Source organism: Suillus fuscotomentosus (assembly GCF_016647785.1).
Source record: "Suillus fuscotomentosus strain FC203 chromosome Unknown F5891scaffold_43, whole genome shotgun sequence".
Lineage (NCBI taxonomy): Eukaryota > Fungi > Basidiomycota > Agaricomycetes > Boletales > Suillaceae > Suillus > Suillus fuscotomentosus.
Genome location: NW_024539555.1, coordinates 343,162 through 355,364, shown reverse-complemented (window position 1 = coordinate 355,364; position 12,203 = coordinate 343,162). Strand labels below are relative to the sequence as shown.

General features: G+C 46.6%; 2 protein-coding genes across 2 annotated transcripts; both read right to left on the bottom strand.

The window, feature by feature from the left end:
• Positions 1-3,251: 3,251 nt before the first annotated feature.
• F5891DRAFT_508716 (uncharacterized protein) lies at positions 3,252-4,846 on the bottom strand. Its single transcript, XM_041372077.1, has 8 exons — positions 4,695-4,846; positions 4,233-4,639; positions 4,124-4,176; positions 4,034-4,075; positions 3,937-3,977; positions 3,513-3,882; positions 3,374-3,463; positions 3,252-3,323 (listed from the first exon to the last, which is right to left on the bottom strand). The coding sequence occupies exons 1-8, from the start codon at positions 4,748-4,750 to the stop codon at positions 3,285-3,287; spliced, it is 1,098 nt and encodes a 365-aa protein (XP_041223460.1). The 5' UTR covers positions 4,751-4,846; the 3' UTR covers positions 3,252-3,284.
• Positions 4,847-6,298: 1,452 nt separating this feature from the next.
• F5891DRAFT_956497 (ribonuclease H-like domain-containing protein) lies at positions 6,299-9,245 on the bottom strand (the record flags this gene model as incomplete). Its single annotated transcript, XM_041375413.1, is given in 8 exon segments — positions 6,299-6,399; positions 6,436-6,728; positions 6,785-7,014; positions 7,073-7,180; positions 7,238-8,256; positions 8,314-8,647; positions 8,664-8,793; positions 8,845-9,245. The coding sequence occupies 8 exon segments, from the start codon at positions 9,243-9,245 to the stop codon at positions 6,299-6,301; spliced, it is 2,616 nt and encodes an 871-aa protein (XP_041223459.1).
• Between the last annotated feature and the right edge of the window lie 2,958 nt (positions 9,246-12,203).

Here is a 12,203-nt window from a genome sequence, read left to right as displayed (position 1 = left end):
TTGATACTCCACCCGGCCTGGCTCTTGATTTAGCCTCAACCCTTGCGTAAGTATCCAGTGATAAAGAGATCCGGCAGTATTACGATGTAGAGACATTTGTATGAGACGACTGTCTTGGCGTGAGGGGGAGACTGCTAGGCGTAGTTGCTGTTTTCGAACTTAGGGATTAATATTTTAACCAGCGAACGTTATAAAATGGATGAGCACAAAACTGACGAATATCCAACAAAAGAACAAACCTGCACTTAGCTTAAATATCTCACACTTTTCACCTGTAAGGCTCACCTCGCCAACCTGTAAATCCAACTGATGACACCGAAGGTCTAGATGAATCCCTTGGCGATCATTCTCCTGGCATTTATGGCTGTTGGTCCTCTTAGTGCACAAGTCATGTTCGACTCCGCGATCACTGACACTCCATGCATTTGGGAGTCGTGTGGGAAGATCCCGAACTTGGGAGCGGTTGTTGCGAGAACGAGAAGTTGCGACTTAAACGGTGTCGAGGCGACCCAGTACTGTTGTTGGAGATTAGCTGAGAAAGGAAAGTGACGTAAATGAGGGGTCCGGGTATGTCAGCGATGAAACTCTGTATCAGAATACGTACTGAACGCAAGATAGAGATAACAGTTGTTAAGCTGCAAGATAGCGCGCTTTAGTCGCCTTCAAGTTAGTAAAAAAATGTTTTGGTATCGAGAAGGAATCAGACTCGTTCTTGATCACTGACTGTACGGACCTAAGGATCGGATAAGGAAGGGACTACCTGCACAATGAGAAAATGTTCGTGATAGTTCCAAGGATCTCCGCCAGGTCGATGGGAATTAGGTTTTTACAGGGTTGATGGCAGCTGTAGTAGCGCCCAGCACTGGTTTAACTGCGACCCCTTCAAGTTGTTATCAAAAGAGGCGTGCTAAGTTAGCATTTGGATCGTTCTGTCTCAAAGTGAAGCACGCTGAAACTCTGAGATATAAGCCTTCTTGCCTTTGACTATTTGGACTCTCCATCTTTCAGCTTTTCTGACAGTATCATGTTCACCGCCTGAATCTGTGTGAGGGCTTCGATCATTGGATGCATACCTGCACTCACATGGATGGAGACTACATGATTTCACTGGCCGACCTCTATCACGTTGTCGAGAAACCAGAGCTTGATTTAGATTCGTGAGTCTGGCTCATCATCAATTACGTGGTACCCATGAGGTACTCAGGTTCAGAATATCTATTGATGCAAAATTTTTTACGTACCTCCGAGTCAAAGCCGATAACCAGGCCCGCCCATTCCTGTAGTAACCAAAGCACCACGATGCCATCCGATACGAAGTACTCATATGAGGCCCCGCCTTAAACGATGCCATTCTTCCTTGCTTGCGTGGAGGAAGAGTCGGTTATCCCAGTTCTTTGGATTGTATGGGGAAAGGATATATGCCTAACATTGGGATCTGACTTGGTTGTCCATGCTAGTGAGGCTGAATTTCCTCCTTTTGGAGCGCTCCTTGCGCGCTAACTTGAAGAACATATTTGAAACAAGACTGTTCGATTACATAAGTTAAAAGTTACGTAGTACTAACTTACGACTTTTTGGGCGGTAAAACGCCGTGAACCAATTTTCTCCATACTCTTTAGGGATGTCATCTGAGACGCGAGTCTGGAGTTCTGCTTCTGTCCCCCTCTCTTCGCGTAATGGACCAGACACAACCAGTCTTACTAACAAAACTACTTCGAAAGGAGGTGTAGGCTACGGACGGACCTCGGCGATCTCTTCATCCAAATCTTTCATCGCCACACCTTCGCACATATCTATCTTTCGGTCTCGACGTCCGATCTTGTTTTTCATTTCAGTTATCTACGACCTGGAAGATCGCGTCTCTGGTACGACAACAACTTTACTTGCACTTTCTCAATTCGTCTTTCCCTTCTAGCTAGCTCTCAACACTTGTTACCGATGGAGAAATCGATAACGGCGTATTTAGCGCTTACAGACGTTCAAATTCCGGGTCAGAACATAATAGAACTGTGATATAGGACTTCGCCTTCGGCAGGTACTTAGGGGTTCACATGAGGCATGGTATTCGTTCTCTTTATGCTTCTTGGTCCAAACTTTAAAGCAGTGATCTCTGCGTAATAGCTCCAGGATCGGTCTCAAGAAGGCACCTGAACATGACCTGAGACGTGAGGCCCATGGCCTGTAAAATGGAACCGATATTAACGACTATCTGTCGACGTAAAATACTCGACATCTTGCGAATACGAACTTTTCGAGCGCATCAAGCATCATCTTCTTCATCTTGGGATATATTGGAATATGGTTCGTCGCGATTACGAGGAAGCCGCTATGGAAGGGTCTCTCATCTGCTTCATGATAGTTGATCATCGTTGAACAGATCATCATGTGCGATTGCCCAGAATCAATCCAAACCCAGAGCTGGCTTGTCTTACCCGGCTCACGATTGTTGTCCGACTCCCAAAGTAAAATCCCTGATGGATAGATGGAATGTTCTTGTCTTCCAACCTCATTCGATACAACAAATTGAAGGTACCAGACGCGCATCATATCGACTCGATACTCCAACGATCGAAATTCTCCCAAGGAGACGCCGCCAGTCTTATCCTCGAGATCCGGTTAGTATGGAAGAAAGATCATCATCTAGCACAGAGAAGTTGATCTCCCACTTCGTACCAAGTCGATCCACTCGCTGCCGCTAGACTGGTAGTTTCAAGTTTGACATGATTAAGTAGTATATGATATGACAATAATCCGAAATCGTATTTTGATATTACTGTCATATCATATACTACTAATGTCGGTCTGGGTTGTACATGTTTGATCAAAATTTTGCAGTCTCGTCATATACTTAACTCTGGAACCATCACCGTGAAGTTGAATCGGACCCAGAGGCGATACAAGTTTTTTCGGATCACTGATCAGGTGATAAATAAGAGTCAATATGCCAGGAGACACCAGTTCAGATTTGAGATCACAAAGGAAGATTCGTTTTTCTGGCTGCTGCCCTCGGTCTCGAGTCCAGCTCATATGTACATACGTACATAACCTGTACACGTGTGAACGAGATTGGAAGACCCGAAGATTTTCGGGTCTAACTGATATCCAATGAAAATTTTGAGGTAGATTTGGCGTCTGCACAAAGTACACAAGTGAACGATGTACATCATAGCTCCGCAGAGAGCCTTCAATTCAATGATATTTTCCGTGACGGCACGTAACTCCAGCCGGGTAATACAAGTACATATCAGTGCGCAAAAACGACATAGTCTTCCAATTCATAATCCTCAGACTCTCACAAGACACTTCTGGAGGACGTTCTCGACCTTGTAAAAGGGGTCACTACAAACTTCGATATGAATGAGGTAACAATTACCTGGACCAAGCTGATAGGCTGCGTCTCTACAGCAGCTGATTGTTCTGCCGGTGTCCCGTGGGCCTGGCACCTTTCGAGAATGCCTCCAACCTGGACGGAGTTATGAGAATTAAGAATACGAAGTTCATCGAAATTTTACCTGCTGGATCTTGTTCCTCGCTTCGGCGAGATTCTCAGCATTAAACCAGATGTCGACATTCTGATCTCCTTGGGCACACTGTCCATGCATATTATCGACAACGTGGGTGCTGTGTTGGATGCCTGCAGCCACGAAGTTCTCGTGGTACACGTTATCGACAACGAGAGTGCTGTGTTGGATGCCTGCAGTCACGAGGTTCTTGTGTAGTCTAAGAGAGATTTCGCTGGCGCTGATGTTTTCTTTGTTCGCCATGCTGCGAACTTCAGCTTGATGCCTGGCAACGAAAATCTCGCTGTCAACTGCTTCTAAAGCAGAGCCGGCGATGAGAGTGGGCAGCACGCTGAGCTCGTTGAGGTTGAGCACTCTCCCTCTATTACAAACAGTTAATCTATTAATGTATGATCGAAAGCTATGATCGTCTTACCCCGTTTTCCTAGCCAATCCTTGATAGAAATCACGCGCTCCCTGCGCAAATGATCAAAAATGCATCTGACACGGCAGTATAGAGAAAATGATCTCACCTTGTAATTCTGGCTCAGAGTAGGCTCGCATGCAATCACATACTGTGTTGACATTAGACCCTAGCACAAGATGTGAAATGCTCGACATACCAGAGTGATGCCAGCTCTTCCCATGCTCGTTGCGACACAGAGCGGGTCAATTTCTAATTTGGCATTAGTCATTGATCCATTACGACTGAAGAACAAGAAGATGATTTACGAAGTGGAGACCCTTCAGGGAAGCCGTCACCGTCCTCTCCGATTCCATGCGGGGGTGAATCGGTTATCATCACCACAACCTTTGTCGCTCCGTCCCTCCAGTCAGCCCTGTTGGCAGCGTCCAAAGCATCGCTTTGACAATCAGGATCATCTCCGCCGCCTTCGGCTGTTACGCTGGCTAAATTAGATGCAAAGCTTTCTACGTCAGACGTGAAAGGGTATTCCTGGAGGATGAAGCTTTGCTCTTGAGGAGGATGATCGCGGAAGGCAATGAGACCAAATCTGAGGTCTTGCTGAGCGAATTTTCCCCCAGATAAAAGAGTATTGCAAATCTGGGTGATCCCGTTGCGCGCAGCGTTGATATACGGCTGTTGAGTCTCTGTAGCATCTTGGAGGAACATGATATCCCTGAGTCGACTGCGATCAGCGCCATACAGCTTTCACGCAACAAAGCAATCCTCACAGTGGCGCTCTGGTGCCATGCACCTCATCGGAAGTAAGATTGGACTGGTAGGCCATCGTATAAAGTGCAGTAGATGGATTCAAGCAAGAAATGTGAGGAAGCTGGATTGTTTAGTGAGTCTCGAGAACCTTTAAATACGCAGGAAAGATACATATGACAAAACATGTCCAACCACTGACCCCAAAGAACTCGATCTAATGCCAAAAAAACCTTGAGATACCATCGACACTCTGAATAGTAAAACTAGTCATGGCCTTCTTGGACACTGTGTTAGGCAGATGTGCTTCCCTGCGGCGTGAGATTTCCATTGAGAAATTGGGGTTATGGAGAATGAGTGGTCACTTGGAGCCTAATGGATTAAACACGAGGTTATTGTGGGTGGAGCCGCTGAGGGTCATTAAAGATGAAGCGAGTCGACTTGGAGTTGGCGTGTTAAGTGAGACATTCTTGAATCAGTTTCTCTGTGCTAGATGATGATCTCTCCGCGATACTAGCCGGACTCGAGGACAAGACTGGCAACGTCGCCTTAGGAGAATTTGATTGTTGGAGTATCGGGTTGATGATGCGCACCTCCAGATGAAGTCGGTAGACAAAGCATTCTATCTTTCTATCAGAAATTTCTCTTTTAGAAGTTGGATAATCATCTGGGTAAGGACAAGCTACCTCTGAATTGATTCCAGGAAGTAGCACATGAAGATCGATTCAACGACGATCAGCTCTCACGAAGCACCTCCATAGCGGCTTCCTCGTAATCGCGATGAACTGTATTCCAATCATAAGATAATGCATAATGCGTTCGGAAAGTTCGTATTCATCGAAATCCCCCCACGGTCGAGTATTTTACGTCGACAGATAGTCGTTAATATCGGTTCCATTTTACAGGTCCTGGGCCTCACGTCTTGAACCATGTTCAAGTGCCTTCTTGAGACCGATCCTGGAGCTATTACGCAGAGATCACTAAGTTAAAGTTTGGACCAAGGATGCATAAAGAGAACGAATATCATACCTCACGTGAACCCCTAAGTATCTGCCGAAAGCGAAGTCCCAGATGGCAGTTCTATTATGTTCGGACTCGGAATTTGAACGTCATCACGCGCCAAACACGCCGTTATTGATTGCTCCATTGGTAACAGTGTTGAGACCTAGCTGGAAGGGAAAACCTGAAGACGAATTGAGAAAGTGCAGAGGAATAAGTTTATTATCGTACCAGAGATGCGATCTTCGAGGTCGTAGATAACTGAAATGAAAACCGAGACCGGAGGTCGGAGGTTGAGACCGAACGATAAATCTGTGCACGCGAAGGTGCAGGCATGCATTATGACTAGTAGTAGGTGGCATTAGTATTTTGAGTGTCAAGTGACAGCTGCATGGTCTGGATGAAGAGATCGAGGTCCGTTTGACATCGCATCTAGCACAAAGGTACGAATAAAATTCTGTAAGACTTTGAATAATTGAGGATGCTGCACGTGTGAGCCTTGATCAAGGTGAACGTTTGAACAGCGAAATTTAGTAATGCTGCCCATACCAGGCGACACTTTGTTTCATTTCTCACGATCTTGAAGATCAAATACGTTCTGCAGATACAAATTGTCTGTGCTATCTCTTCAGATATAAAACATCGTCTCCTTCAGATTGTTATGAACGCCTTGGCCCCATGCTTGAAGAGCAGCGTCATAAACACGTTGCTCGGCAGCCTCCCTTTCGTCTGCCGCCATGGCCTTTCCTTTACCTTTACCTTTACCTTTACCTTTACCTTTACCCTCTCCCTTCCGACTAGGTGCAGAAAGCTGCTCCGAGTTTAAGAATCCATCAAGGTAACACCGCGCCCGCTCGCATGCCAGGTCAGCATAATACGCAAGGGGTACAAGGCTCACCGCCTTGGTGGCGCGGGCATATAAGTAACTCGCAGTGTGTGTGCCCTGCTGTATAACATCGGCACTAAAACCACTCTCGTCGTAGATAACTGTGTAGTGAGTAGGTCGCGCATGGCCCTTGATCCCATCATGAGCTTGCAGATAAAAGTCGAAATCATAACTGGTAGAGACAAGAATATGAGCTGACTTCCGTTTCACAGGTCTATGAAGACTTACATGGCAGTGATGCGTCTATCGACGACTGTTCCAGGGCGTGTGTTTCCGTTTCGGCTCTGATTCTTCTGGTCTTTCGGCCTGAAGCGAGCGTGGTGCCGTTTCCCACAAATGATAATACTGAGGTGGGGCCGGTACTCGACAAGATCCTTGGTTTCTTTGTGGATGGCCTTGAAGGCATCGAGAATCTTGTCCTTCTCAGAGCCTCGCTCGAGCACTGTGTCGAATTGACCCTAGGTTGTGGGTGAGAATCCTACTCAAAAGTATAAGGCGGAAGGATTATTGACTTACCTCTGAGACGCCATCTCTGTAGACGATTATCCTCTCTGGGAGGGAACCACTCCTCTTCTTGTACGCTCTCAGTCGCTCTAGCATCATCTCCGTCAAGTCGTCTATCATCTGTAGGCGTCAATCAGCTATACGAAGGTAAGAAAATGATTTGTTAGAGCAATATACCTCTTTCTTTGACTTCTGGCACCTCAAACTTGCAGGGCATTGCGCGAAAGACTCATCAATAGTGGCGATGACTGCAGCGATGGATGGAGTGCCTGGCTTGCTGCCAGGTCCAGGGTGGGTAACATCCATGCCCACGAGCATCGTGCTCTTCGTAGTGAGCCAGCGCGTGCTTTCAACGTCGAGCATATGATTAATGCCCCCGAGTTTCTGGTTGAGCTTCAGGGCGACGTTGGCATAGTACTGCTGTGGGCCCTTGTTTTTCAGGACCTTGTTCAGGACAATCGTGACAGAATGTATCCCGAGCTCGACATCACAGATGCGTTTGACACCGGGGTATAACTTCGTGTCACGGAAAGGTAGGAGGACCAGTAGAAACATTGGATTATTCCTGACAAGGTTCTGGATCGTGCGCTTGATTTCCATTAAACCCTTCGACCGATCATTGTCCTGAAACAGTCGGGGCAATTGGGGCATTGCAACAGTCGGGGCTTGGTTTGCGAACGCCATTCCTGACCTCTTACAACCTTCTCTGAACCCTGTCCACACTTTGGACACGTCTTCATCACTGGGATTGGAATACCCATCAGACAAGACTACAACTGCCCATTTGGTAACGGAAGCTCCAGTGTGGAATTTCACATTCGTGAGGTTCCAACTCCCTTTTGCCGGCTGCACGGAAGGAGAACCGGAATGGTATTGTAGACGTTTGGGCGGAGGGAGCTCTCGTCCAGGAACGTCGGTCATCGTTTTGCTGATCGATATGCCAAACTCATCTAGAATGCTTGCCTTAGGTTCAGTCAAAGCAAGCGAGGGCAGTCCTTTGCTGATTATTTCGTCGAAGTTAGCAGCCGGCGGCTTGCATGCATGATTCAGCATGTTCGTGGTCTCTCTATCGTTAAGAAGACCTCTGAATGGCTGTGATTCAATCACACACAGCTCCAGTGGAACATAATTCGACCTTCCCGCTGTCCCGAGGTCAGCGACTGGGAGATCTGGACGTTTCAGTAATATATCGTGTGCTAATGCTTCAGGATCAGCTTGATGAACAGAGGCTGGCAACTAAATGACGACAATACCATTCTGAAAATGCTCGGCGACTGAAACTTGACGTCCATCCTTCACAAATGTGGTTTTCTCTGCGGACAACGGTGTGATCCGTAACAACGTGCGGCGCTTGGTGTAACCGAGATACGTGGTGGTCACTTTGACATTCTGAGCAAACCGCTGCAGAGTTGCGCCCTTGGAAAGACCCGCAAATTCTTCATATGCTGAATCCAATCGTGCGTGCTTGTAGAACGGTGTCATACATACACCAACATTGATCATCAACTCTCCGAAAACGGGCCTTGCGGACAAGAAGAAGCCTCTGAATGCCTCCAAGCCGGTAAGCCCAGGCGAGAGCTCATTTGCCTTGAAGCCCAGAAACCCGAAAGTAGCGACTGTTTCCTACTCGGATTGCGGTCGACGATGCATGTTGCTGAAGAACGATGTTGTATGCAGATATGAGCGGGGAAATGTCGTAGTTATCATTGATATCGACGTCACAGTGCAAATATCTGGACAACAAAATTGAGACAGTAGGTCACGTCTCTTGGCTCGGTACTTACTGCTTGAATTTGCTAATATCCAATTTACGGAGTAATTCGAGAGAGACGGTATATTCTGGCAAGTTGGGACCAAGCGTCTGTCCTTCCTCGAAGAACCTCACAGAAATCTGCATAGGCTGGGGCAGCTCCTTGGTAGATACCAGCGTCTCCCTTCCATCGAATGCCACGAAGGACTTGACACTTTGCCAAGCCTGGTTATTACTCTGCTCGAGTAGCAGCAGGAGACGACGCTGAACGTCTTTGGCGTTCCTGGTTGGTTCCACTTTGACACGATACGTATAAATAAGTGACTTTAAGATCTTCACTGCGAAGAAGTTGGCAACCAGTGTGACCGGTTCTCCGAGGGTACCGAACCCTGGACGGATAGGACGGTCATACCGAATGCCAACCTCACCTCGCATTTTCTCTAGCGCTTGCTCATGAGAGCGGAGTAACTCGTCGGCTTCACCTCCTTGAGAGGCCTGCTGCGGACTAGCCGGCAGTCCAGAGGTGCGTCGTGCAGGACCTGCAGCAGGATCCCGTTGCCCAACAGGACCCCGCTGGGCTCCTCCACGACCACGAGTGCCTCTGTTATGAGCTCGGTTTGTAAGATTGATATTGGCGTTGGTATTCATAGTAAAGGAGGTAATGAGAATTAGGAAGCCAAGGAAGTCGAACTTGTAGTCACATCGGGGTGAACGATATTTAAAAGAGGTTTATATGTTGTACAAAATGTGAAGACAATATTTAATATTTAAACTAACATAAAGATGGGTGCACGACTTCAAATTTTGGTGGTGTTTTGTGTGTAATCCAAAATATCAAATATTCACAACCATATTCCCACAGACAATATGTCAACAAACATAAGAAATATAATCAGATTTTTCATGTCTGCTTCAACTTAAAGTTCAATTTCCATGTAAAACTTTGGAGAAAATTTGAAGTTTTACAGATGACATGACATTAAAACTCGATTTAAATGTCAAGCTTTGGCAAAACTTCAAGTTTTCTCCAAAGTTTTATGTAAGAAGCAAACTTTAAATTGAAGCAGACATGGAAAATCTGATTATATTTATTATATTTGTTGACATATTGTCTGTGGGAATATGGTCATGAATATTTGATATTTTGGATGACACACAAAACACCACCAAAATTTGAAGTCGTGCACCCATCTTTATGTTAGTTTAAATATCAAATATTTTTTTCACATTTTGTACAACATATAAACCTCTTTTAAATATCGTTCACCCCGATGTGAGTATTAATGAACTGCTTATTACTCAGCAAAGAATTTTGTTATTCACACGCACAGACCAAGCCTTAGATAAACATATCTCGCTTGCTGCTTGTCATAGAGCTGTGATTCGTGGAGCTAAGATTGAGTATGGGTAGAAGAGAGGCGTGTTAGATGTCTTGCCTTCACACGCCAACTCTTCTCTCTTTGGCGTCACTTTGATTCGAAATATGACGCGACTGGTGGGGGCGTTACACATACATGAGCTTCACGAAACGTGCAATAGAGAACTCACAGAGTAATGGCCCATAACTCGAATGTCCCTTTCCCTTTTCCAACGAGTTTCGCTTCCCTCGAAAACATGAGTCCATGTAAAGAAACGAGCGCATAGCAAGCCTTGGCGTAAACTGGAAAACTCCCAGGTAGACTTTCGTATTTTATGACTTGCTCAGCAGCAGCAAGCTCTGCTTCGCACTGAAGTGGATGCTCCATGTTCTTGATGCGGATTCGCCGGTACCGTTCACCGTAAGCAAATGCTAAGAGCTGTTGAGACAAGTCGCAACGTGAAGATCGGACAGACGCCCTCGCACGGAGATCAACGTATTGGTAAGTTTCAAGCAATCAGTAAACTCATATCGATGGAAATCCAGGTTTTACAAACACATGTTGAACAATCCGTGTACGGGTTGAGCAGTACGTACTCAATGCTGCACGAAATCCAACTCCGATGTTTCAACGGGTCACCTTTCCAGCAAACATCAAGCTCTCCGCGCAGAAGACCATTGCACCACCAAAAGCTGCATTCCAGAAAACGGGGTCAACTTCGCCAGTGGTGTTGTCAACACGTGGCGTGGATCCAGGGAAAGTAGAGCAAAGGAAAGGTGGTGCACGAGAAGATGGATCCGAGTCTGTGGGTGATAGTCACAGTAGCGAATATTGATTATGAGAGGAGTTAGACATGTGTGTCGGGGAAAGAGAGTCGAACCGAGTGTGGGCGTGCAACACGTATTCCATCCCTCATGACTGACGCGAAGCAGGACGACGAAGACCAAAGAAAAATCCGCAGCAGCTCACTCCTGTATACACAGAATCTTCCGATTCGTCAGTTGAGCCTTGTGCTTGCGTTTGGATTGGTTGTGCTTGAGATGGTTGTGCCCCAGCTGGTTGACCTGATTGCGTCGCACTGTTGGCCTGGTTGCTGTTCGTACGTTGCATAGCTGCAGCCGCTTCCACATCGGTTTCAGGGACAATGCCATATCTCTGCATTGTATTTTAATGGAACGAATTTGGAGGGACGATGAGTCACTCACATTTTCATCTTGGGCAAGAGGTACGTCGACGGTGCGCGTGGAATGTGCTACGGAAAACAACCTGAAGTTGAGATTCCAGTGTCGGGACTGTCGGTCGATTGGTTGGGATGCATTTGCAGATCGTGTGCCGAAATGGATGGAACTGAGAAAACGACGCCAACGAATAAGGGGCGATGAGCTTGTGGGAGGAGCTGCGCGACGAGCCGTGTGGTCTGATTCGTTGCCAAAGAAATCACTACCCTGTATCTTGGTGTCAGGCGCGAAACGTCAAGAACAAGAAAGTACACTGACATATATTGCCAGTCCTGTGTTTTTGGGCTGCTAATTAGACGCAAGACGGGGGTCAAAGGTCTGACGAGACATATGAGAAAAGGTAGGGTTACTCACGATTGGCGGGCGCACAACTCTCGGTTGAGCTGGACGTCCCTAGTGAAATGTGAGATACAGTGTGAAAGAGAAGCAAAGAAGACTTGCCTTGAGCTTTGCATCTATGCCCTACTCGGATGGCCAAAACCGTCAGGAAGGGAAATTGGATAACAAAGCACACGTACCAGAATGTTTTCGAGTGCCGCCTCCAGGTTCCATACATAGATTTTTTTGGATAGTCTCGCAATGGATTTTCCATCGCGGGACATGATAACAGCGAAGAGTTGGTCATCATGCAAGAGTGGATCTCCGACTGCCTCATTGGTCTTGAGATCCCAGATGCGAATGGAGAAGTCATTGGATGCGCTGACAATATACCTTTCATTGGGAGTAAGACAGAAGGATGTAATGGCGCGGGTGTGACCCTGAAGAACGACGAGTTCCGACTGTCCATCAATCGCCCG